The sequence below is a fragment of the Barbatula barbatula genome, assembly GCF_947034865.1.
Source record: "Barbatula barbatula genome assembly, chromosome: 17".
Lineage (NCBI taxonomy): Eukaryota > Metazoa > Chordata > Actinopteri > Cypriniformes > Nemacheilidae > Barbatula > Barbatula barbatula.
In genome coordinates, this window is record NC_136780.1 from 16,294,044 (window position 1) to 16,318,878 (window position 24,835).

Consider the following 24,835-nt stretch of genomic DNA (forward strand, 5'->3'; position numbering starts at 1 on the left):
CTGATAACTCAGACGTAAGACAGCACGCCATCACAGTGTTAAACGCAAATCCATATTTTGGCAGCAAAATGAAAGAACAGTTGTTTAACAGCTTCGAATGTCCCATCTGGATGTAAAATACAGGACTGAACAGATTTACCAGAGGTGCATAGTAACAAAACAGGACTAATAATTCATCAAGTCCTCACAGTCCATAGACCGAAGATTTAAAGGAAACAACGACTAAAAGCTTGCATCTGATTATCTACTGGCACTTTCCATGAAAAGGGTACAAAACAGGGCTTAATTGAATGCATTTTTGTCTTTTTTACATCAAGAGTCAGTGAACAAAGGAGCTTGACCACTCAATGTTTGCCAACCCAAGTACGTAAAATAATTTTTCAATAACCGTTTCAATAATTAGTTCGAAAATGTACATATTGAAAAATGTATTGACTTATAATGATTTACTTATGAAAATCTGACTTAAAGAAACGTAACATGATTTTATAGACCCGTCTGTTTATAATAAAACCACTGAAATAAAATACCTATTCATTAGATTTTTTACTATTAAGGAAATACAAAACCTACAATGTCAGAATCATAACTGACACTGATATCACAGTGGCAATAGTCTTTTTTTTACGCTATTTATTTTACAAATATAATATTTTTTGTACATCTGGCACCTACTGTATATCTTTAATTTATGGGACAGAGCAAGCGGAAAACGCCCAATGGTATGAACTTCAACAGTGGTAAATGTCGGCCAAAACACACGGAAAAGAGGTTGAAAGAGATTGTGACAAAACAACAGACTTGGTCACAAACTAAAGCCTGTTGCACATTGAGTCCGAAATTTGAAGTACCTCACGTTGTGTCAATCACATTTACACACTGCCTTCCATATTTTCGTCCGTCATAAAATAATTTGGACTGGGTTCGATTTTCTGTGTTTTTCACATCCGTGGCAAGCATTATGAGAGGCGTTTTTAACAATTCAGAGACACCGCACAATCGAGCGCCAAATAAAAAAAAGGCATACAAACATTTTCGGACTGTATGTGCAAAGACACTTAGTTTGTAAAACACAAATTCCTCCAGCGTTCCCTGGAAATACTAATCCCATCCTAATAATGCTTTCTAGGTTTAGATTTTTAAAACCATGTTACCTGAATACAGATTAAAATGGACAATTCAGAAATAAATCTCAAATATAATATTACTTAACATTGTAATATAGAATGGGCAATAGAGTTATAGTGTTGACACCAAGAACATTGGTGTTTATTGAATAAATTTCATACAAAGTCAATGCAAAGTTACAAATAGTTGTGAAGGGGGCGAACTGTGCGGTGCGACTGCCGCGAACATGTGATATTTGTTTCAATCGCGTCCTCAGCGCAAGTTGAAACATTTCACATTGAGTGGCATATTTGCGCAAAGAGGTTATTGACTACTACAGTTGGAAGCGTCCGTTTTAATTCACGCAAGTGTTGCGAAAAACGAATAATCCCACGATTAATACAGAGCGTTTGATGTGAACACACAGTTATATACAATGTTAGGTTACTGGTCAGTGAGTCAACTCTTGCTTTTAAACTTGTCTGCCCTCCATCCGAATGATGTCACTTTCTGGGTTGGTTTTATAAACGGAGGCGAAATCACGTGCTAAAACGGGGGCGTATTTTCAATTATGATTATTCAAAACATGTAAGAGAAGGTCAAGACTACTTGTCGTGCAATGAACAATGTCTAAACAGTTCTCTCTCCAAAACAGACCAAAACATTTGTGGCTTCATCGCATTAATAAAAAGGGCACCAGTTTGTACCCGACTCATTTAAGGTGCCTCATATATCCAGTGATCTGACGCTACATGTTTGGCAGAACCAGAGATTTTTAGCTCAAAATGATGCGGACGACGATGACGGAGTTCTTCATCAGTTCCTCACTGTGACTGCAGCCAACGTCTGCTGGAGAAGCACCAGAACAGGGAAAAATTAACAAAATGGTCACTATCAATGATGAATGGAGAATCCACTGGACAATGTCAAGTAGGAAATATTCAACATTTTAGTTTTGTCAGTTGTGAAAAGTGACTGTACTAACAGAAATGGTCTGGTCCTCGGCACAGTTTGACTTTGGTTTCAGGCCAGTCTGGATGACTACAGGTGAGAGATGCTCTTAAAGTGAGCGGCATAGCTTTACAAACTTAAAGGGCTACGACGGGACGATCTGTTTGTGAAGGTTTCTATGGGCCGGTGGAAAGTTTGGTTGGACAATAAGAGCAGAACCTCAGAAGGACTGTGTGAGACAGACAGAGTTAAAGGAGCAGGTGATGGAGAAGTTGGCTGTCCTGTACAGAGGTGAGAGAGGAGGAATGAGATCGATCATGGCGACGAGGGAGATCAGAGTCTATCTAGAGAGTGAAGGCACAGAGCGAAAGGAAAGGTGAGAGGGTGGAGCGTGGAGGAGAGGATCATCCAGTCAGAATATGGTGGTCTCGTACTTGGTGCTGACGGTGCGTTTGGGATCTTTGGAGTCCAGGATCCAGGCGGCACTGCTCTGACTGTGGCCGTCCACATCTATCGCTTCCACCTTAAACGAACAAACACACACACTTGCTGACTGGATGTGCTTAAGAATTGATTTCAGTGTTAATTCAGATCAATATGAAAAGAATTAGCATGAATTGTAAATCGGTTTGAATAAAAGTGTGATAAATGCATAAAAGTAATAGATCATAAGACATTATTCTTCAAATGATCAACAGGGGGCACTACAACACTAAAAGAGCATCTTGTAGTCCAGAATGCAGATGAGAACCACCCACATAGATATAGATGTCTTGGATGTAGAGCTTTAGGAGATCTTCTTGACTTGATACTAAGTGTCTCACACAAAACTCTGAAATACATTTTAAAGTCCCCATGAAATACAATTTTTAAGGTTTTTTTTAAAAAGTAAATTAGCCTCTCACTTCTGCCTATACAGATCAATAATGTTCATGACATCATTCTGCACTTCAGCTTGTCATCAAATTTCGCGCTGTGAGGTAAACTAAATGCTAATGGCTATTTCAAAGGGAGGAGGAGAAAATAGCACATTAATCTTGTTACATTTCTCCAATATGCCCTCGAGGATTCATTCTTTTCACTAGATGCAATGCATTCTGGGATTCTGCCACTTCCTTAATGCACATGAGATGCAGTATTAAATACCGACTAAAACAAAGTATCTGAAGAGCCAGAGTTGGCTTTCGTCGTTGGCAGCAGGTCTGTGGTGCCTTAAAGTGCTACACCCGCAGGCAATGCACTGGACTTTTTTTAACCGTGTGTGTGTGTGTGTGTGTGTGTGTGTACTCTCACCCCTGACTTGCGCATACTCCCTCGAGGTTTGGGGACGGGTCGGCTGCTCTTGGTCTCTATGATTTCTACTCCCCCGGCAGCACACTGCTGTTGTCTGGTCCTCTGGGCCTGCAGTGCCAGCTGATAGGCCACTTCAAACGCCTGTCCCAGTGTCAGAATGATCTCATAGGTCAGGTTCTGGCAGAGGGGTGAAGACAGAGCAATTAAACAATGATGATAGGGCGCTTAAACCATTATTATAACAAATATCAGCTGGTTCTCACAATCTTCCGATGAAGGATCTTTAATACCACCATCACGAGTCATACATCAATAATCTTTGCCATTAAACTGCACTTATGATACATTATAACTCATAAACGTCTAATAACAAGCTTAGTTACAGAATGTAATGTGATAAAGAGCAAGTACTTTATATAACTCAACATTAGACACTGAGTTACAAGAACTCCATGTAAGTAGTAACCAAAGGAACTTGAAAGGCACTTATACAGTAGTTATGGTCCATCAACATTTGGCGTTTACAAGCAGATCCATCAATTCATCGATCCATCCAACATTCTTGGATGACAGAGATGTGCAATCGTGTGTACATCTGTTAGACAGGTCTGTGATCAAGGTCATTTTAATGCACTGCTGTTCCTATAAAACTCTTCATGATCCTATTAAGAGTTCCAACAGAAGGCCTGACCCAATCTCCAGCACTGCGCACGAGCGCATCTGACATCATTCGTATGTTTGTTTCTCACCACGTCTACGGTGCTGAAGACGTGACAGTAATGATGACTGCTCTGCAGGTCTTTAGTGATGTAAGCGAAGGTGCAGAGGTCTTCTGGGTCCTGAGCCGCGCACGAGATGTTCCTGATCTCATGTTCTGCGATGATGTTCTGCTCACACAAGACCAGGATAAACGTTTCGTCAACAATTGTTATAATCAAATGTAGACCAGAAAATGACCACAATTAGAAAATGTAAGCTTATAATCATGATTTAAAAGTTTCGCTTTTGCGTTTCATATGATTTTGCAGAAAAAGTCAGTTTTAATTCAACCAACCTAAAGATAAATAGTCTGCAATTTATGCCACTGATAAGATTAATATTAAATCAGTCTCATGAAACACATCATGTCACATTAAGCTTGATTTTATGCACACAGACGTCTGTGTTTAAACAATGTAGTAGCACACAGACACCCGTGACCTTAAGAACCGAGAAAACGGAAAAGAAGGAATAATTTCTTCAGCAAAGACAGGCCTGTGAGCGGCTGGCCGTTTAGTTTTACAACCGACTCTTTATCCGTCTGTTGAACGAAAGAGCAGGCTGATGTCATCACCTTGTTGGCAGCATCAATGAATTTCACACCCTTGTATGTGATGGAGAGGACGATGGTGGGGATCTTCCTCATCTGCTCTGTTGACCTCTGAGAGAGAGAGAGAGAGAGAGAGAGAGAGAGAGAGAGAGAGAGAGAGAGAGAGACAAACAGAGAGAGAGAAAAAGAGAGAGAGACAAAGAGAGGGGTTTAAATGATAGTGTCCTTTTAGTGCCGGACACCCTGCTGCAGAAGACTCGCACGGGTGACATTTTACCCTCACAGCGATGCAAAATATAAAAATATCCTCCCAGTGTCCTGGTGTGACTGCTCACAACAGACCTTCAGAAATAGAGCCTGTGAACACCTACCCTCATTTTGGCACAGGCGTCCTGCGTTGACTCGGTTCCTCGAAGTTCTTTAATGAGCATTGAGCCGAGATACTGCAGAACAAGTCAAATTTGAGATGCGGTTACAGTTCACAAACGTGAAAATTTAAGAGACTTCAATCCATAAAGATCTACAAGAGACATTTTATTACATTGGCCTCATATCCACACGATTCAAAGATGAGCTTTTCAGGTTGATGGTGCCAGTTTTGTACCGGCGTGTATGGTGCCGCCAAACTTGGGGGTCGTAAGGTCAAGCGAGGTTCCCGTTGACGTTCCTCATACCTCTCCTTAGAAAAATAGAGGAAAGAAAAATCTTTCAGTATAGTCTGGGTACGTTCCAAAACATCGGCCCAAATCATGGATGAGAACTCACCTGTGATTGTGATCTGTCATTGGGCCTTTGTCCGGAGGTCAGGTCGTAGTCAGATTCGGGTCCTTTCCTCCTCCCAGACTCTATTGTGGGCAGGAGAGGATCCATTGAGCATGTGTAGGACTCAGAGTGACTCAGAGGAGATGAACTCTGTGATACGAGATCCTGACACTGAAAAATAACAACAAAGAGCTTCATGAAGTGAAGAAAAACTATCAGTGATTGGAAACACAGTAGCTTCACTGTACTGTTTCTTCAAGCATGCAGATATGGGGCAGATATGTCATGTGTATTATATATATATATATATAGCCATCTCGATGTGTGTCGTTCGGTGAGGTAATGCACAGATGGCCAGCGTCAGGGATCCCAAGATGAATAAAAAAGCATTAGACAACACCATCAAGTGTTCTTATCTAAACTCTATTATGCTACTATTTAGTATACTCGACTAACTCTGATCTGAGAGAGGCGGGGCGGTTTGACCGGAGGTTCCTCATAGGGCCGTTCGGCCAATGACGCAATAATCCGCTTCCTGTGACCCAACAGCGTGATCTTCAGCACCTACAAGAACAGAAACACAGAGAAATTATTCATCAAACAGCAGCGCAAGGATTCTGTCCAATAACTTTGACATTAATAATTCAATACTTCAAGAAATTGAAACGAGTACACAATTGTTTCTATTCATTTCAAGTTACATACAGGTTTGGAAACGACAGTTTCACACCCTCACTGTATAAGATAACACTGTTGAAAAATACCGCACGTAAAAGAAATGTGGTTCTTACATTAACAATCTCTAATTCCCAAAGGTTCTTCACACACTCAAGTGTGCGATAGCCATGAGACAGGAAGTTGTTTAGATATTCCTGAAGACCCAGAACATCCAACCAGGCAGCGAGAGATGTGCTTCCATCACAACCCAATGCTTTCACCTGAATAAAACATAAAAACAAACTGGATCAGACACAATGCTAATGTACAGCTGAATAAAATGATTATTATAAAAAGCACAACACAAGTACACCGTAGGTTCATTTATTCATCAATTTTCTATACATTTCAGAATGTAAGCATGTATTATTGACAATATATAATCTTTGGAAACTAGTTTATATTTTAGCATCTTGTGTGAAGTCGACCTAATTAATGTATAATAATAAATGTATTACTCCGAGATGGTCTTACTGACTCAATATATGGTCCCAGTAACCCCCCAATAAAACATGTATTTCTATTTATTCAAAACAATGAAACAATATTTCAGTTTGTCATTAACCTGCTGGCACAATGACATGTTTTGTCTATAAAACAAATTTAAAACATTGAAGCATTAAGCAACCCTCAGATCAAAAGAACTACTTTCAAACAGTAGTGTAGATGTTCAATCTTAGGCAAACCTTTGGCAAAGAGCGAGCAGAATTCAGGATCTTTCTCCGATGTACAGGATCCATGATGCCAATTTCCTTCAGATCCTGTTCTTCCATGACATCACTTCCCTACACAAACACACACAAGTAGTCTACATAAGTACTTTTCCTCCATTTGAAGAAATGTGAAGACACAATATTATTTAATATAAAGTGGAAGTCAATAGATTATTTGATTTCAGCATTTCAGTGTAAAGTTGAATCTGTATTCGAATGCAAGAATGCATTTGCATCCCTTCGTTCTCACTGAGCGTGCTTTGGTCTGTAGCAGTTTAGAGGTCAGCGCTCATGCCTAAAGGCTTTTTTAAAGATGTTCTGTTAAATAATCAATTATACTAAATTGTACCAGTACAGCCCTGATAAATACACAACAGCACATCAATGGTACCACCGGGTCCATGCGTCTCAGATCACAAGCACAATGGAGAAAAACCTGAATCAATATCATTCTCTAAACGTTCTCTGCTTTCAACAGCACACACAGACGGTTTCTATTTTATGGGCACTATATACGGTTGAAAACAGGGATCTCGACACCGTCTGTCTGTGTGTGTATGTGTTACACAATTCTTTGATCAATGTCATATAACACTAAACACAATAAATGTAACCGAAGAAGCAACCGAGCGATCGATGCAACTGACAGTGGAGAAAGAGATTGGGTGTAGATCCCATAGTGATGTCACACACACACACACACACACACACACACACACACACACACACACACACACACACACACACACACACACACACATCAGTGTCTATGTATTTGTGTTTGTGTCTATACTTGATAGCACAATGTGTATTCTGAAAGAAAACATTCACTCACCAGTTGTCATTATGTGCCCATCAAGAGTCAATTGAATTGAAAACAAAGAAAACAAACAAAGGAATACTTGACACTAAACTTAATATCAAACCCATTTCTCCAATTTACATTTTTGTGATTTGGGAGGCACGTGGCTTAAATGGCTCATGACATGAGAAATCAAAATTTCTTTGATCTTTTGACATAGAAGGGGTCTTTGTATCATTAATACGTCCAGTAAATTTCATAGCTTAAAACGTCCTTCACATCACTAACAAAAGCATTTTTCAAATCGTTCAACGGTAAAACTTGAATGTAAACTTATGAAACTTTTGATCAGGTGCATTCAAGCATTTTGACGAATGAAATGGCAGCCACAGAGTGAAAATATTTTTGGTTAAACTTTAGTATAGAGACCAATTCTCATTATGAATGAGTTGCTTATAAGCATGCCTATTGTTCACATATTGGTTGTTTATGAGTACTTATAAAGTACATATACTGCATGACCATATCCCTATACTTACCCAATACATAAACCCAACAACTACATTACCAACTATTAATAAGCAACAAATTAGGGGTTTATTGTGGCAAAAGTTGTAGTTAATGGTTTGTTAATAGTAAGAACTGGAATCTTAAGTAAAGTGTGGGCACATTTTTTCTTGTTTATAAAAACTGAGAAATATAATACTTTTTTATTTTACAGTGTTAATCTATTAAGGTATAGAAGTCTTCATAGACAGGGATCCCTTTAAAAGAGAAAACTTTTTACAAAAAGAATAAAAATATTGATTGCTAGGAAAGATCTTTAACTGAATTTTGTGTTTGTTCGGCAAAAACTTTAGTTCTATTAAATCTACACCTCAAAATCAAAATAAAAAGTCACGATTCTTGTGACCTGGTTCTCTTGGATCTTTTTGTCTAAAACAAAACATTTATATTTATATATTTAGTCGGGCTGTCAACGTTATTTCTGTCAACGTTATTTCCGTTTTTATTCTGTCATCATTGTCTAGCGTAACAATATATAAGCACGCTCTTATTCATATAAAGGCCTTTAAACTATTTAGGCGCGATGAAATGGTTGTATTGACAGGTCCAGTATAGATTGACAGCTGCTGGGTGTGGAACACGGTGCAACGCGACAGCGGTCCTGTCTGGTGTACACGTGGGCTAAAGCAGAGGTGGTAGTAGCATGGCGCTAGGGATTGCACAGAAACAAATGTATATTACAATAAAATGTATGTCGCTTTGGAAAAAAGCGTCTGCCTAATGATTTAAATGTAAAGGCAGAATTTGTCAGATTATTTTATTTTTCGTTCTTTTGACCGTACAAAAACACAGTATTTTCGCAAGCCCACTCTTAAATGAGTTAAATAAAGTTTGAAATGAATGCAAAGAGTAGTGAAATAAAGAAAGCGCATCAGACCTGCTTATAGCAGCAGCACTTAAAGGGGCTGCATTCTTACACGTGCTGATGTGACTCCTGCCATTAATGTTAATCCAAGAACAATAGAAAAGAAGAAATCAATGTGACTTTGTAGCTTTAATTAGGATTCATCTGTATTTCATGTATTTAGCAGTAATAATAGGTTTGATTAGTAGATAAAAAATAAGGTAACACTTTAGTATAGGGACCCATTCTCATTAATAACTAATTGCTTATTAGCATGCCTGTTTTTAGCATATTGGCTGTTTAATAGTTCTTATAATGAACGTATTCAACATGACCGTATTCTACTTCCCTAATCCTACCCAATACCTAAACCTAACAACTACCTTACTAACTATAAATAATTTTTATAATTTTTTAGGGACATATTTTGTTATATTAATTCATGCGGAAGTTAAGTTACTTCATTGTGAAAAGGTCCTATTGCACCAGAGTTCGAATGCATCGATCCAAACACACTAAACATACTGATCGGTCATTTCATTTCAGTGTGAAAACACATATGACAGAACACAGAAAATAGTGGCATGGATGATCAAAACAAAACAAGATAGCCCACGAAGCTGCAGATGTGCCGTCAACCCAACATGAGACCTAATGGTCTGATGGACATAACGACAAAGACAAATCTAAGGCACATCGCTGCTTTTTCATTCAGTCCTTCATCACTCACTTTGCTCGCAAAGCATGAGGAATCTAAAGCACTTTCAGTCCGATCCATTCATTCGTATGATAAAGTGAGAGCGGGTTGGGCAGATGGGGAATAGGCTGAAGTTATACTGCCCAAATCATTTAGAGTGAAGAAACGCCTGCCGGCTGAATGCAGAGAGGATGTGCTGGATCAATCTCTCTCTCTCACCTCGATAACCAACTCATCTTTTCTCATTTAAGCCTTTCAGTGTGGTCTGAAATCTCACACACACACACACACACACACACGGTTTATACTTCTACAGACAGGATTGTTTTACAACTGACAACATGAAAGAAAGGAAAACCTGAGACTTTAGCCTCTATATCGCCATATATGTCTGAAAATAAAAATGCAGGTTACTTTACAGAATGAATGCTTGGGTGTTAAGCACCAATATTTAATATGCGTTTACATTCCTAACCATAAACAGATGTTGATCAAAACCTGGGTGTGATTCTATCTTTTTTGGAACACAAGAGCGGATTTTTTTGAGAAACGTCTCCGTGGTTTTGTTCATCCAATGGAAGTCAATGGGGTCCAGTGTTGTTTGCTTATCCACATTTTTTTTATATCTTCTCTTGTGTTCTGCAGAAGAAAGTCATACAGGTTTGGAACGACACGATTGCGACGAATTGATACAAATTTTCTTTTTTCTTAAATGAATCATCCCTTTAAGTCTGAGCTGTAGTCATACTGATGTTGCTTTAGCAAACACTACGGATACAAGCTTAAATGACTCAGAGCTCAGGAGACACTGGGGCAGAGCCAAACTTTGCAAGTAAAGAACGCTTCCTAGAGTTAGCCAATATCACAAAAGCATTTGGGAATAAAACTTTGATTCCAGTTAAGAAGAGACTCCTCGTGATAGTACAGGATAAATTCAGTCACTAATACACACATTTAATAAAATAACTACTCCATACCACGAGCAATGTAAGACTTATCAAAGATATTACTAAAGCCAAAACTGGCTAACGGAGGTTTGGAACCGTGGAAAACTCAATTGAAATCTAACTAATGCAAAGGAACTAAGTAAAGAAGTAAATCTGAAAAATTATGCAGTTCACTGAAAAAGAACTCTTGGGGTGTGTTTACAGCTTTAGTTATTTTAGAATAAAAATAAAATAATGCATTCAGCTTTACCACATATATTTAGTCACAGAACATGTACTCAAAATGAGGCTGTGTGCTCGGCCAAACCAAAGAGAATCAATATTAACAAGATGCTGTGGTTCTATTAGTATAAATAGGGAAATGAGCAATGCTTATCACAGCTGCTGGAGCAATGGAAAATCAATCATTGATCGCTAGTCAATCAGCAATCGCTAAAGACTGATGGTTCTCTGAAGAACAGGCTCACTGTGTGGTATATACTTGCCAGTCTTTGCTCATGTGCAGTAGCAAACTGGAAATGCTATTAGTTGGTTGCATATAAAGACAGCAGTGGAGAGAAGCCAACATCTAATTTTTGTGATAGTTTGACCTATTCACAAGTAAAAGACGACAGACGTATTGGAAACATTCATTTATTGGGGTGTGCCAGATTTGCCCAATATTGAATAAGTGTGGTGGTAGTTATATTGAAGTCGACATTAAACTGTCTTCGCTAGTCATGTTACTGTCATAAAGTTAAGAACTGACTTCATGATGACATTAATGTGGGTGTGTTGTATAGAGTTCGGCATGTTGACTTGAGTGTGTGTGTCTGGACTTTTATTCTCATAAACGTTTGTGAATAACTGAATATTCACAAAATGCTTTGCTGGCAATATAAATTGAAGCAACTTTGCAAACACTGTGATCAACAAGGCAACATGATAACGATAATTAAGAATACACGATTACATGAAATACGGTTTGATGAAGAAAGAATGGGGAGATGAAATGAAAGGAGATGTGGGGCAGGCATGCCTTTCGGAAAAGAAACTGACAGGTGGCTGATTAAAAGTTGGTTAAAACACAATGTTTATTATTGGAAATATAACTGTAATGAGATCTTTAATATGTGAACTGCACAAAATGTAATCTTTTCACTTAGATTGACTTTCACTACAAAATGAGAATGCTGAGTGTTGAGTAGAGCAAAACTTCCACACTTCAGATCATTGGGCAAATTCAAAAGATGGGCTTATGGAGATACAGATGTTACACTAAACATCATTGGCATTCATAGCCTATTTCACTCCTGTCGGGTCTCAAAGCAAAAACATCTGGGGCTGAAAGCCCTTTCTGCACCGACGTTACGATCATGTCACAGTATTAGCTGGAGGTAAAACAAGGGGAAAACTGGAGGCGGCCAATACATACCAGCACCATCGGCCAAACTGGTTCGTTCAGTTAAAGTTCACTTTTTCAACAACTTTCACAGTCCCAGGGAATTAATTCATAACAAATAAAAAAAAAACAAATTAAATCAGATTTTCCCAGTCATTGTAAAAAAACAAGCTTTCAAACCATGTTCGCTATAGTGTTAGTAAAGCGGCCGGGGGAATCTTTCTGCCTCCACCTAAGCTCCGCCCACAAAACCTGTCACAATGTTAACTAACAAAAAAGCGGCCTACACCAAAATGCTAATATTTAACAAAAAAGTTCAGTTTTGCATTATGTATGTTTTGTCCAAAAAGAGAAGTGACAAGAAATGTAATTATAATAAATCATGAACGAATACAAAATAAATAAAGTGAGACAGGAAAAACAACATGTTTTGAAGTTCCCTGCAGTAGGCCTGCACGATTAATCGTTTTCAAACCCAAATCGCAATTTGAAGGGGTGCGATGTTCAAATCGCAAAAGCTGCGATTATTTCGATTAAGGGCTTTAAATATGATCAAATGCACCTACGTAGTATTTGACAGTTTGCTTCTGCAATTTTACGTTTAACCAAAGGGGGGCATTTTAACACTGCACGTGCTATTGAATTACCAAAGAACGTCATTTGGAAAAGATGAGCGGGAGCAGCAGTTCAAATTCGTAACGTTATGTCTGCTGAAGCGCAAAGTCCTGCAGCAGCAGACGACTTGGTACCTAAAAGAAAAAGCAACGCTTATATTTGGAATTATTTTGGATTTCGACGTTCTGATGTTCTTCAAAAGCAAGTGCTTTGTAAAACATGCCGAAAGTCTGTGTCGACCTCGCGAGGCAACACAACCAATCTCTATCAACACCTGAAGAGGTATCACAGACTATTCTATGATGAATGCATGGCCAAAAAGTCTGCAGATGAACCCACTTCGTCGCAACAACAACCACAACTGGCATCCAAGCAAACTTTAATTGCTCACGCGTTTGAAAGTAGCACACCCTACGACAAATCTTCACGAAGGTACAGCGAAATAACCCTCCCGTATGTTTTTTACTCAAGCTATCGAAAAAATGTACAATACGTGCAGGAAGAAGGTTAAAGCTGAGCTAAAAGAAGTATATTACGCGACGACAACTAATTGTTTACAGAGTGTTTGGGATCTTTAAAGTTTTTGTTTTGTTTATACTTGTTAATTAAACTATTTAAGATACTGTTGATATTCTCTTAATTTGTCATGACATTTTTGCATGATAACTTTATTTAAAAAAATGGCCTAAAAGTGGTTTTAAATAAACAGTGGCAATGTTACAATAGTTTGTGATTATGCTTTGTCTTTCTTTGATGCATGCTATTAAAACCAACACAACAAACCTAGGTCTTTTTAAAAATAGTTGTCAATCGCATTTTAAATCGCAACTTTGGTCAGAAAAATTGCAATTTGATTTTTTCTTCAAATCGTGCAGCCCTACCCTGCAGTATTATCTCTGAAGGAATGTACAGTCGGACATTAAAAGCTAAGTCAGAGCTGTGAAAGATGAAGTCTTGATCTGCTAAAAGCAAAAAGCACTGGGGAGAAAGAGGAAAAATGATACATCAAAAAGGGAAGAATTACAGCGATGTTCAAACCATTCTGCAGCCAATAAACATCCACAGCTCAAGCAACTAAACCCTTAATGCTTTTAAACAGTCATGTGAAAATGCCTGCCTCTTTCCAAACCAGCTCCCTGTTATATTCTTATAAAATACAAACGTTGAAAGGAAACTGAGGTTTTTCCTTTATAAGCTCAACGTGTCACAGTATGACAGAAACAGATCACAGGCACCTGGCAAATTTAAGCTCAATTCATTTTTACTACACTCTACTATCACAATCATGTTTTTACATAAGAGAGAACAGCTGTACGGGCAAGCTAAGATTTATTCATCCATACAGTACATAAATCAGCACAGGTCCACAAATGCATTCAGGCAATCAGCACTCAGCAAAGAGACTGGTCTCCAGTATCTGTACAAGTGTAAGTGACAATATGCATGGTTACTTCCTGGTTTTCAAAAAGCCAGCTCATGCGTTTCCGGTTGACGGACAACTTTAGGATGTCATTTTGCCCCAATTTTTGTGATTGCTGAATAGAATTTGCTGAGCAAAAACACTGAGATGCAGCACTGCTCAACTGTTCTCCTCATAAATAAATTCTAAATAAATGTAATACTATTGTAAATAAATGTTAAGGCATGACTATTTATCGGACTAGATTATTATTAACTAAGTATTAAGCTACTTGTGTTTCTAAACCTACCTCTGAAAATTTAAGATACCCCCCCACCAATGAGTGATGGTTCACCTGAAGTTTTCCAGCTGGCTTATATTATTGCAGAAGTTCTTAAAGAGATACTAATTTGAAGTATATCTTCATAGCATCTAAGCTAACCGAATCTAATGAAATTGTAGTAGAACTGAGAAATATTGGGGGTTTAGGTGTGAAAATCAATTAACTTTGCTTTTTAAGACATACATTACATAGTAATGAGAATTGTAGACAGATAACTTATTAAGGATGTTGTTATAACACGCGTACATTGTTTTTTCACAGAAAAATAACACTGCTAAATAAATTTGAATGTGTGATAGTCGAAAACCAAGTTTACAAGGAAAATGTACAATAATATCAGTCATTTTAATTGATTATTTTGAAAAATAATATTTTCAATCATTTTGATTTATTTGATTTATTATATATTGAAAATCAGTAATCATGACGATGATGTACAAATGACTGTATCCTTATCTTCCTTTTGTCAATTGAAATAAAAACACGTAGCGTGATGAGTGCCAGCCCAATGCGTCAAGACAGCTCATGCCTACACATCAACACGCACAGCCATCAGCGGCCAGCATGGCTATAAAACCTTCATTACTCCTGCAATGAGGTCTCTATCTGTATTTTACAACAAACACATTGCCTCTCCGGCCAGCTGAGGCCTTGGACCACAACACCATCAATCCTCATTACCTCACATGCTAAAACATCACAGTTCTTTGATTAACCCTGTGGACTTCTCAATCCGGCTACATGCAACACAATCTAACTCTTGAGTTTGCGGGAGCTGTTTCTATGTATTCATTTGCAACAAGATACAAAACAACCAAAAATAGAAGAATCTCTTTTTAATGGAGGTTGAGTAGCCAAACCCAACCACCCAAATCCATATATTGGTTAAAATAGTGTATGGTCAAGCAGTATGGTAAATGTTTTTATTTTCACACAGTTAGGAGAGAAACGTTTGCGGATGTTACAGAAGCTTGCTTTTTCTCAGTGCGTGGGATGATGTGTTGCTTCAGCAGTTTTGAGCAAAAGTACGTCAAAAGCACAAATATTATGACACAACAAAAACTACTGATGAGAATTTATAATCAATCACAGACTCTCTTTTTGCATCCAAAGATGTTAGCCAATCATTACAGGTTATTAACATACAACATTTTTAAAGGTACATTAACACTAACAATGACAAATTTGGATTAGTAGCAAGGAAATCATTTGGGAACTCACCATGAACCGCAGGTCATCAAAGCCGTTGAGAAGCAGCTTGCTCTCATACTGTGGAAGGCTTATATGCTCCAGCCAATCACCAACAGGCTGATCAACTAGCCGCCCAGCTCCACCTGCAGACAGAGGAAGGCGCTTGAGCAGAGAGAAACCGTTGAGACGGTAGCATCGGCACTCAGAAGAAGAGACGTGGCACTGCCACATCATCCTCGGCCAACAGTGCCGAGAGCACAAACACCAGGAGGGCAGTGGTGACAGTGTCCCGGCCGAGAGGTGTGGCTGCTCCCACAACAGGGGGGCAACCACGCTTGCTAACAATGAACGAAACTTGAACTTCCTTGTTGGGATGAAGATGAGCCCTGTTTGATGGTCACAGTGGTTGTATTACTCACAGATTTAGGCAAAGCATGGCTTCCCGAGTGAATCAATTGGCATCTAGAAGTTTATGATAAATTTGGGCGTTGCTTTTTAGAAGTAGCTGTAAAGAACAGTACTGAGTGCTGAGAGAAATGTCAATTTTCCCATTTGAATCCAGAAGACGCCCTATAAATCAAAAGTTCTGCAATGCAAAATAAAAGTTGCATCTGGTGATTAAGACGCTTGTCCACAGATACCTCATCACAATAATCTACAAGGAGACTTCAAGTGAAAACACCTGTGAAGAAATAAACCCGTTCCTTATAAGCCAGAAGAGGTTAGTTCCAGAAGGCGTGAGCGTGTAGATCCATCTTTGTATGCTTTAATTCTAGTTGACCAATGCAAAAGGCCATTGTGAAACACTTGGATCAAAGTTAAAGACCACATTGAGGTAGGTGCACAATTAACCTAAGCTGATATCTACAGTACCTCAACCCGGCCTTTGCAGTGCAACTCTACCAATGACAGAAATACATCCACACATGAAATGCACTCTATATGTGCTTGTAATTAAGTACAAATACTCACTACAAAGTGCAACAAATCTACTGATCTCCCAAGAGCAAGTAAATTGCTGTGTGGCTCTATCATGAGCCTTTAAACTCCTAACAGTAATGTACAGTGCCCTTCATCTCAACATCATGCAAATTAACTTCCAATCCAATCTCTTTGAGAACTGAAAAGCCAGGAAGGATTGCAAGATTTGTATAGTACAAAATCAAGCAGTGGCTTTGGGGATCAAGCGTACACAGCTGTGTGATAAAAACATTTCTTCGTGGAAAAAGCCGAACTATTGAACTGCTGTTTTCTCTTTTGGCAGGCAAAGAGTCTTTACCAAAACTCTTGATATATCAATACGACACCAACTATGTATCGATACTAACTATGTACTATCTTCTTAAGTTGAATTTAAACACATCAGCTAAATTTAGAACCAGGGTTCTAATAACAGCACAATTTAAAGCAAAGCAAACGTGAACCAGTCACTCCGAGGGATTGTCTCTGCCTGAGTCTTTCCACATAATCAGTGACGCTCGATCCCAAAGTAGTAGAGATAATTGTCCGGTAAAAAAGTCTCCCAGAACGATCAGGTAGAACTCCAAACAGTGAAAGCAGGCACACTTCGTACATATCAGTTGTTCTTCAGAGAACGTTGCAGACATTGAGAGTTTCTCTAGACATCACGGCCACCGGTACTTGCTGTTTTAGTAATGCAAGGTCAGAGGGGTGTCAGCCGTCCCTCCACCCTGCTTCACAGAACACCGGTGAAACTTGAAACACTTTGAACGAGTGATGAGGATCGGTCTGAAACTGTCCAGGAAGCGAATCAGTAATCCTGTGATCACTAAAGGTGCGGTCTTCTTGTTCAACCGGACGGTGTCAATTCGTCTCTGCAGCGCTCTCGCGGAGTCTCCTCCTTTCTCTCACTCTCTTTGCCTTCCTCCCTCCCTCCCGCTCCTCCTCCCTCTCAATCTCCTGCCCTCCCTCTCTCGTCCACTAAAATAAACTGCAGGTCTACTGTCCATTGTTTAAGGAGTCATTCAACATTTGTCCTATTCATTGACCCAACCGCAAACATTTCTATTTTGTCTTTCTATTGTTTACGCCAACATTATAGACATTGCTTGAAAGCTCAAGAAAGCCGAGCACAAAGACAGAGGCATATGCTTCTAGGCTCGAGGGTGCAGATCAGGGTATATTGTAGATCTGCAGGGCAGTGCTTCTAATTCCCTTGACACACATGCATGTTAATATTTTAGCACCTTTTGCCATACAGACAAACAAGAAAACAAGCTAAATCTGCAATTCTGTTGCAGGAGTTCTTTACTGTCATGTATTTTCAGTGTAAACAACGCTTAAAGCGACAGTTTACCTCAAATATGAAAATATCTTCATAATTTACTCACTTTTCAAACCTTTATGACTTTCTTTCGTCTGCAGAACACAAATAAAGATATTTAGAAGAACTTTGATACCCAAACAACACTGTCCACTATTGGCTTGAATATAGACTACATTTCTCAAAACAAGTTTTTTGTTTCAAATGCAGATTTTCAACAACATGACAATGAATAAATGATGACCGAAACTATCCCTTTTAAACAAGGATGAAAACAGCCAAATACATTTTCACATAAAAATGTGTGTAGCTTGCCAGTGCCAAACCGGTCAGCATGATGATTTGATTAAAGGTGCAGGTGATGCGGTAACTGTGACGCTCTCGACAGTTGTAGTTGGGTTAATTCTAGAGGAGGGCCAATAGCCGAGCTCCCTTCATATAAAGCAAGGTCAGGCATCATCAGGTCTGAATTGTCAAGCATCCCTGCATCCATTGATTTAACTCTCAAGTGTCCCCCTCGTCCTTCGACAGCACACTGGGATTTCTCGTTCTCCATTTAAAGGGCCAGCCAAGACCATATCATTCATTCACTAATGCAACCCTTCTGGACTTGGCCAACGTCCTCCTCTTGTCCATCAAGAGATTATTGTGTTTCACTGCTGGACTGCTCAGTCAGGTCTCCTTTCATAAGGGAGTTGATGAAATGCACTCCAATGCTTCATAAAGACACATGCTGCTCGGTTATAGTCGAGAAACAACAGCTCTGACTACCCGACTGGGTGTTTATAATATTGAAGTTCACATTAATGTCCTAAGCTATTTATAAATCAATAAACATATAGCAACATTTCCACAATTTAAAGCGACAGTTCACCAATATTTTTTAATCCTGTTATCATTTACTCATTCTCGTCATTTCAAACCTGTATGACTTCCTTTTCTTCCACAGAACACACAAAAAATATATTTTAAAGAATGCTGGCAACCGGCAACAAATCATTTGCATTGGTTTTGTGTTCATACAATAGAGCTGAATTGGTGCCGCCAGTTTTCTAGGGCTGCAGCTAGTGATTCTTTTAATTATCGAGTATTCTACTGATTTAATTTCAAAGGTATACAACTAACTTCAATTTATGCATGATGCATTTAGTTTATATAAATTAATTTTAGTTTATTTTTTACAATTAAAGTCATATATCTGTCCACATACAAATACTGTAGTCAACCAAGCTTTTATTTTGGTAAAGGCTTATTTTTAGAATGTCTGTTTCTTCACTCGAACAATAACATGTTCGTAAAATAAACTCTCAGAGCCACTCTGGAGAGGAAGTTCATGTGTTCATGTCCTCATACAGCGCAGACGCAGACAAATTCATGAGCATCATGTGTGTAGCACGTTAAACTGTGCAGTTCATTCACTCAGACACGCAGAACAGCCAGATGCCATGTGTAATTAACAGGATTCGGCATCCACAAGTGTGCATCTATTTTTATGCACTCAATGAAGCCGAAAAACAAGTTTTCACATGTGAAATAGACTGAAACTAAGTAAAATAGCAGTTCACCATTTCCAAAAGCTCCAAATCGTTTCAGAAACAAAGTCATACAGGTTTAAAATGTTAAGATTCAGTTGATAATGAAAGACATTTATTTTAGGGTGAATTATTACTCAAACTCAAATACTGGAAGTCCTCTAAAACAGATACCCTACAATTTTAAAACGGATTTGTTTCAACCCATGAGTTGGGTTAAATATGAACAAACCCAACTGTTAGTTTAAATAAACACATATTATCGATATTTGACCCAATATGAATGGATTAAATGCAAGTAAAAATGACTATTTGTGCATTTGTTTCCTTTTGTTAGCCATTGTTAGCCTAGCTAAACAAACAAACATAAAAAATGTTTTACACAAGTTGAAACTGTAGCAATAACTCCTACCTGAGACGGGACAGTCCTGGTCTTTGGAGAAATCAATGCCAGCTCCAATCAGAGTCATGATCTTCTCAATCTGTAAGAGACAAACAAACCAATGTGGAATAACCATCTTCACAAGATAACTATAAGCTATCCGAAAAAGCTCTTTCATTCATGTTGGAATTTTTGGAAACACTTTATTTTACCGTACACTTGTTACACGTTACACATATATTTACTATATGTTATATAATTATAGCATAATTACATGTAACTAATCCTAAAACAACACCCTAATTCTAACATTAACACTACAGTAAGTACATGTAATTAATTGTTATTCCTCACTCCTTAAATGTTTAATTACACTGTAACACAAGACCTGTAAAATAAAGTGTAACCCAATTTTCAATTCATGATTTCCAGGCCAAGCGACAAGGCAACAACGACGGAACCAGCAGAGGTATCCAAAAATTTCGTGCAGACTGCAAAAAAGAGGTGGCTGGATGCTCAGATGATAAAATAATGATATACACCAACCAATTTATTCAATCCATCCAGTGCATTGATGTCATACCACCAACCCCTGGCTACCCATGCAAAAACTAGAAGACAAACCACCATTTACCCCACAGCCTACTGTAAGTACCCAAGAGACAAGAAGATGCCCAGATACCCTCTAAAACATGCAGGAGAACAAGAAAACGGTATATGTGTTATGTCATTTCATATTAGCATATTTAACATTTTCAATCAATACAAAGCAAACGCACCCGACGAAGAGAAACAAGGGTCAAATGAAATGTTCTGCATCAGTTCTTTATGGTCATGTGATGATATCCAGTAATTCAGTCAAACATGCTCACGGTTCAATATATTGGAGTCAGCACTTACTGATCACTGATCAGTCCCATTAGTGACTGACAGTACAGTGCAAAATGACTTTGGCTGACAACTGAAACATCAGCATATCAGCATAGCCTCGGGTCACCATTTCTATGTAAATCTCACCATAGATATTCATTCATTCAGAAATAACTGCTGTCATTGAGTTTAGGATCTCTGTCCTTAACAGTTCACAAATCTGCTTGTGTACTGAAGGAGCTCATAACGTCTCAGTTACATAACGTGAAGGCATTTACAGGACACACAAATTCTTTCAATAGGAGAATAATGCGTCTTTATCGTATGAATGAAAAGAAACGCTGGCAGAAAGTCGTGCAAATGCTTTTGAGAAATAAGAGAAGGTGAGTTAGTAAAGGAGGAAAACTTCAGTTTCAGAGACAGCGAAGCTGCCGAGCGATTGCTTATGAAACGCGGCAAGGTCGACAAAAGAAAGAGACAGAGAGTTTGAATTCTTCCACCCCTGGAAAGATAAGACACATTTACTGCGTACAAACTTATTGGGACAGTCAAATTTTAAAGGGACAGTTAACCAAATAATGAAACACGAAAGGAGATGTTTGGAAGAATGCTGGGATTTTCCATAAAAACACCATTGTATAATCCGTATGGTTCATGCTCTACATTTCGTTTTATGGGGCTTGCAAAAAAACAAGTCCATTTTTATGGTGCTTTTATGTCCTTTTTGACACCCAGGACAACAACAATACTTGACTGGCAGTTCTCCAAAATATCTCGCTTGGTGTTCCACATTAAAAGGAGAACATCATACAAGCTTGGGACAACATAAAGGTGACGTTTACTGCACATTACACTGCAGCTTGAGATTTGTTGCGATTTCAGCAGCAAAAAGAACTTGAGGTTTTATACGGAAATACTTTTAGCAGTAGAACAGCAGAGGTCGACAAAAAGCTGGCCGACTGTGTTGGGTTTCTTACTTTTTTGGTGGATCGTGGTCTCCAGGGAATAGAAAGAGAACGCCTCTGTCTCTGCAGTGAGAAAACCAAGTTGTTGTTGAATTGCTATTTTTGATCAAAGTGAGAATAACGTTTAATCTTCAACAAGGGAACCATAGACAATCTCTTTTAATGCAGCCAGTGAAAACTAAATAAGTGGCATCAAATGTGGCTTTGGCACCCTTGTGACACCACTTCCAGGAAGAAACCATTTGAGGGGACACAGATTTTTGTGAACACCTGAACAGCTGTTAAAGTGGACTGGAAAAGAAGCGGAAAGGCTTTGATCTTGTGATCCCAAAGTTATTGCCACTTTTGCTACACCTAAAACTTTTTTGATTTACGGATTAACTGCAAGAAGTCTTTTCATTCCAGACTCATCCAGAATCCATCAGAAGAGGAGTCGTCATCAATTATATCTGACATCTCCTCCTCCCACGGCAGCTTTCGCATTTTCAATGTGCAGCACATCGCCTTCACAGCACAGGACTGTCAATTTTTATAGCTATTATTAGCCTGTTTTCAAACAGAAATACAGACTAAATGTATAAACAGACATATAACATGTATGCACAGAGGGGAAATATATTACTAACATGGAGTCTCCATACATTTACTCCGTTGTCTCTGCTGATTGTGGAAAAACAATAGCAGAATTCTGTTTAATTGATTTAAGTATCACACCTACATCCATGTAACCAACCAGACCGGTTCAACCCCCCAAATAATATAACAAACATATACAATAATTAAAAGAAAATAAAGCACTGACTGATATCAAACGACCAGACAGAGAAACTAAATTTTTTTGGAAGAATCAAAATCTCCAAGCTAGTTTTCTTAAATACTATCACTGTGTTTGCTGACCTTATCACACAACCTCAAAGTTGAATAATAATTATGAATGAATGTGAAGTCGTGATTTATTTCCAGTCAGACAAGAACGCTAGATCTCAAACAACAGTGATGACAGTCATAACAAGAACACTTACATAACTGATCCATTATAATGATACTCTTACGCATGTAATGGGACATTTAAGAGGTAAAGATGTGCAAAAGACATTCTGAAGAAGATCACTCTTTATACCAGGCCAACTGTGATTTGAAAGAAAACCCTAATAAAATTCATAAAAACCATCTGTTTTGCTACGACTGTATCTTTGTTTTTCCAAAGAGAACTGGACACACAGCTCAATACGGCTTTAAACTTTTCTAGAAAAACAGTGTTGCATACCAATAAGGCAAAGCATCATGATCACACACATCATGCTCCGCTTAACAAATTCCCCAAACTAACAAATAAATGAGTACACGTTAAATAAATAAGCAAAACAGCTTGCATCATATATGGCCTGTGTTGGTAAAACATCTCAGAGCCAACTAATTTGAAAAATTATGTCTGAGGTACACTAAGCACTAGCTGTTCTATAGCTACAAATAAACAAAATATCTGCTTCTTAAAGGAACAGTATTTCATACTTTGTTCACCCTAATGTCATCGCTTTATTTCTATAAATTGAAATATCATTCGTTCTTGTGTGTGCCATGACAAAACATGCGTTTGACAAGTTATCACCAGGCAGCTTTATTTAAATTTAGCGCTTGGATCGGTTTACATTTTGCTAAGAAAGCTAAAAACATGAATTTTTTCTTTCAGAAACGTATTTTCAGAAGGCATTTATTAACTCACTGAAGTCAAATGAACTACTTTAATGATGGATGTCTGTGCTCTTTGGAGATATATATTATTTATAATAATATAAATGATTAAAGTTTATTATTAGTTTGTCATACACATCTTGAAATACATGAGGGTGAGAAAATGAACCGAATTTTTCTTTTTTGGGTGAACTATCCCTTTAATTTAAATGCATTCTAACAACAAGTATCGGTTTTTGTTTATAGGTCATCGAGTGAGGTTTTGGCCCGTCACAGCCAATTGGAGTGTCTGGTGCAGGATTTTCGACCAATGAGATTTCCCTATGATCTCTATGAGTCTATGCATTGACGTCTCTTTCACCATTTGAACATGCCAGGACACATCCCCTTGACTGGCAAAACAGTAGCAAACCAATAGGAGTTACAAAGATATCGGGACTAAAACACGCAAATACTTGCTGAAATTAAAAGTATTTATGGACTCGACTTGCATAGGAACCAGGTGTCCTTGGACAATGAAGAATTACGTGAAATTGAGTTTTCTGATATTTAACTTTTGGAGCCGACTTCAACGCCGGGAGAAATACAAAGCAAAGCCTTACGTAAACAGCAAAACATGTTTAGTGGTTTAATAAACCGAATCATAAAAGATTTACATATCTGCTCTAAATGTTTAAGGTGTAGACACTACGTTTGTATGAAATACATCTGCCTAGAATTTAAAATAAAATACCCTTACATTTACGTGTATTACATAAAGGTGTAGAAAGTAGGTAGGTAACGCTAGTACGGTATGGTTCAACAAAAACAACTTACTTGCGCTGAGTCTGATATGAAATGGCTAGCAAACATCCACGTTTTAATATTCCAGCAAATTGCAGCGATTCATTTGCTTTTTCCTATCCTTCAGCAGTCTTTAAAAGGAAATCTATGATTTCATGATTGCACAATCAATTCCACAACAACTTTATCCCCTTCTGCCACTCAATGGGCGTGACTCGCTTAACTTTCATGTGCGGTGACGCCACGCGCATACCCTCTATCCAGCACAATGCAATAAGACTGAAATCAAGTGAACAAGATAATGCTCTACAGCTCACTATATTCGCAGCTTATTAGGACAAAAATTAGTACAGAAATGAGTAAACGTGCCTTACTTCAAGAACCTCTTATCTTTGAGGTAAACTCCCTATCTTTTAACAGATTTCGCCATCTTTACAGCTCTTTAGAGTACAATTCATTGTCTGTATTGAGTGGTTAATTCGTAAAGGTGGCTGCGGACATCGATAGCCCAGTTCAATATTTCTGAATGAGACGAGAGAGTGACGGAGAGACATTAGTTTAGTGATGAGCTAAGCAGTCTTTGCTAATGAAACATCACTAGTCTGACACAGATTAGATTCGCTGACATGCATGAGGAATACGGCATTTAATAAAAAAAACCTCCCAAATATCTATCCCATGACCCACTT

At 38.3% G+C, this 24,835-nt stretch overlaps 1 protein-coding gene across 1 annotated transcript in view; it reads right to left on the minus strand.

Moving 5' to 3' along the window:
• Positions 1-24,835, minus strand: part of LOC306906997 (ankyrin repeat and SAM domain-containing protein 1A) — a 70,107-nt gene that overhangs the window by 2,664 nt on the left and 42,608 nt on the right. The window contains 13 exon segments of the mRNA XM_079478799.1: positions 2,493-2,581; positions 3,352-3,528; positions 4,101-4,238; positions 4,685-4,771; positions 5,032-5,103; positions 5,202-5,339; positions 5,426-5,593; positions 5,879-5,986; positions 6,214-6,360; positions 6,826-6,924; positions 15,669-15,781; positions 19,867-19,936; positions 21,684-21,734. Of these exon segments, the coding sequence (XP_079334925.1) occupies positions 2,493-2,581; positions 3,352-3,528; positions 4,101-4,238; positions 4,685-4,771; positions 5,032-5,103; positions 5,202-5,339; positions 5,426-5,593; positions 5,879-5,986; positions 6,214-6,360; positions 6,826-6,924; positions 15,669-15,781; positions 19,867-19,936; positions 21,684-21,734 (1,457 nt within the window).